The sequence below is a fragment of the Cyclopterus lumpus genome, chromosome 4 (genome assembly GCF_009769545.1).
Source record: "Cyclopterus lumpus isolate fCycLum1 chromosome 4, fCycLum1.pri, whole genome shotgun sequence".
Taxonomy (NCBI): Eukaryota; Metazoa; Chordata; class Actinopteri; order Perciformes; family Cyclopteridae; genus Cyclopterus; species Cyclopterus lumpus.
The window spans coordinates 26,958,872-26,961,371 of NC_046969.1; the positions used below are offsets into that span (position 1 = coordinate 26,958,872).

At 45.4% G+C, this 2,500-nt stretch overlaps 1 protein-coding gene across 1 annotated transcript in view; it reads right to left on the reverse strand.

Moving 5' to 3' along the window:
* Nucleotides 1-2,500, reverse strand: part of gabra5 (gamma-aminobutyric acid type A receptor subunit alpha5) — a 24,466-nt gene that overhangs the window by 667 nt on the left and 21,299 nt on the right. The window contains exons 8-9 of the mRNA XM_034531364.1: nucleotides 1,979-2,131; nucleotides 633-844 (exon numbers count right to left, since the gene is read on the reverse strand). Coding sequence (XP_034387255.1) covers nucleotides 633-844; nucleotides 1,979-2,131 — 365 coding nt within the window. The remainder of the gene's footprint in view (nucleotides 1-632; nucleotides 845-1,978; nucleotides 2,132-2,500) is intronic.

The following is a 2,500-nucleotide window of genomic DNA, read 5'->3' on the forward strand; positions in this document are numbered from 1 at the left end:
AGTTATGTCTTTCTGACTGTGGATGGGATGAATCCATAGGCTGTATATCAGAAGTGGGCGTCTACATCGGGACGCCACTCATCGGTTCGTGGACTGATGTTTTAAAGCCTCGATTTCAATGATTTAGTGACCACATCTGGAATGAGGAGTGACGTAGAGACGCCATATAAGTCTCTCGTGACGACCTGTCAATCACCTTGTAGCCCCGCCCTAAAGCATACCCTGCTTTATGGTCTGTTTGACACTATTTGACTCCAATTATGTCTAATATTGTTGTGAAATACTACTTAAATTAAAGTTATATTTCTAATTTAATTTAATTCTAGAGGATGCTTGCATTTGTCATGTTTCCCGTACCAGCATTTAGGCCTCATTAAGACTACACGTCTCCAACAACCAGTACTAGATATAGTAAATCAGTACTCTGAAAGTTTATCCTTTTTTCAGATTACAAACAAAGCAACATTACTGAGATGAAAGATGACAGACAAACATTCATACAATCAGACATGTTGAAAGATATTTAACATTATAATTGTGGGGACTCCAAGTCCCCAGAAAAAACCTGTTAAACAGTTTGGTCCCCACAATGCCAGTTAGCCAGGTTCTGGGTCTTCACACACGGTACACACCTTGGGCTGTTGGGCCTCCATCGCCTTCTTTCCATCCCAGGCCCAGCTCCTCTTGGTGAAGTAGTTGACCGTGGCAAACTCGATGAGCGCGGAGAAGACAAAGGCGTAGCACACAGCGATGAACCAGTCCATGGCGGTGGCGTAGGCCACTTTAGGAAGAGAGTTCCTAGCGCTGATGCTGAGGGTGGTCATGGTGAGCACGGTGGTCACACCTGGTGGAGCAGAAACCTGAGTCACTCCTTACTCCCCAGACACGGTTCTGACAGATGAAGACGTCGTAAAAGAGGGATTTCGCCTTTGCCATCTTGTTTTTTTTGTAAACGATAAACAGGAAGTGACTCTATCTGGACTGAAGAGGAGTGACTTAGAGACATCCCCTGCTTGATGCTCTGTTTGACTCTAAATGACCATAATTTACTAAATGAACTTCACGCTAAATTGAAGAAGACTTGGAACTAGAGATTGAGACCAAAAACTAATGTTTACAATGTTTACTGAGGGAATAAATCAAGAGAAGTATATAGACTTCTATACAACCAGAGGAGTCACCTCCTGGTGGTCAGGAGAGAGAATGCAGCTTTAACACATGAAGCATAGACTTCTATACAACCAGAGGAGTCGCCCCCTGGTGGTCAGGAGAGAGAATGCAGCTTTAACACATGAAGCATAGACTTCTATACAACCAGAGGAGTCGCCCCCTGGTGGTCAGGAGAGAGAATGCAGCTTCAACACATGAAGCATAGACTTCTATACAACCAGAGGAGTCACCCCCTGGTGGTCAGGAGAGAGAATGCAGCTTTAACACATGAAGCATAGACTTCTATACAACCAGAGGAGTCGCCCCCTGGTGGTCAGGAGAGAGAATGCAGCTCTAACACATGAAGCACAGACTTCTATACAACCAGAGGAGTCGCCCCCTGGTGGTCAGGAGAGAGAATGCAGCTCTAACACATGAAACATAGACTTCTATACAACCAGAGGAGTCGCCCCCTGGTGGTCAGGAGAGAGAATGCAGCTTTAACACATGAAGCACAGACTTCTAGACAACCAGAGGAGTCGCCCCCTGGTGGTCAGGAGAGAGAATGCAGCTTTAAAACCTGAAGCATAGACTTCTATACAACCAGAGGAGTCGCCCCCTGGTGGTCAGGAGAGAGAATGCAGCTTTAAAACCTGAAGCATAGACTTCTATACAACCAGAGGAGTCGCCCCCTGATGGTCAGGAGAGAGAATGCAGCTTTAAAACCTGAAGCATAGACTTCTATACAACCAGAGGAGTCGCCCCCTGGTGGTCAGGAGAGAGAATGCAGCTTTAAAACCTGAAGCATAGACTTTACTGGCCGACTCACCAAAGACGGTCCGCGCCGGCACAGACTCCCGGTTGAGCCAAAAGGAAACCTGCGACAGGATGACCGTCATGAAGCAGGGCATGTAGGTCTGGATGACGAAGTAGCCGATCTTCCTCTTCAGGTAGAAGTGAGCCATCATCACGGTGTATTGACCTGGAGGGAAACAACGGGACAAAGGAGGAGGAGCTGTGATAACCGAGGTTGTGAAGGAAAGGGTCTGGGATGTAGAAGATGCTGCTACTGAATCAACAGGAGATTTGTATATTAAATATTTTTACAATAACATTTGCAGAGATATGCAGTTTTTTAAAGAGAGGAAACTGCTAAGATCAGGCACTAGACTCCTTTCTCATCAGTCTGGAGGCTTTGAGGAGAACATAAGAACTGTAGGTTTTGATAGTTACACAAATTATAATAATTGTACAAATCGCTGTTGATTTTATTCATCCTACTTTCGTATCCACTGAGGTGTCGTGTTTCCATCACTGCCGATCAGAGCCGTGATTGGTGATTTGTGATTTC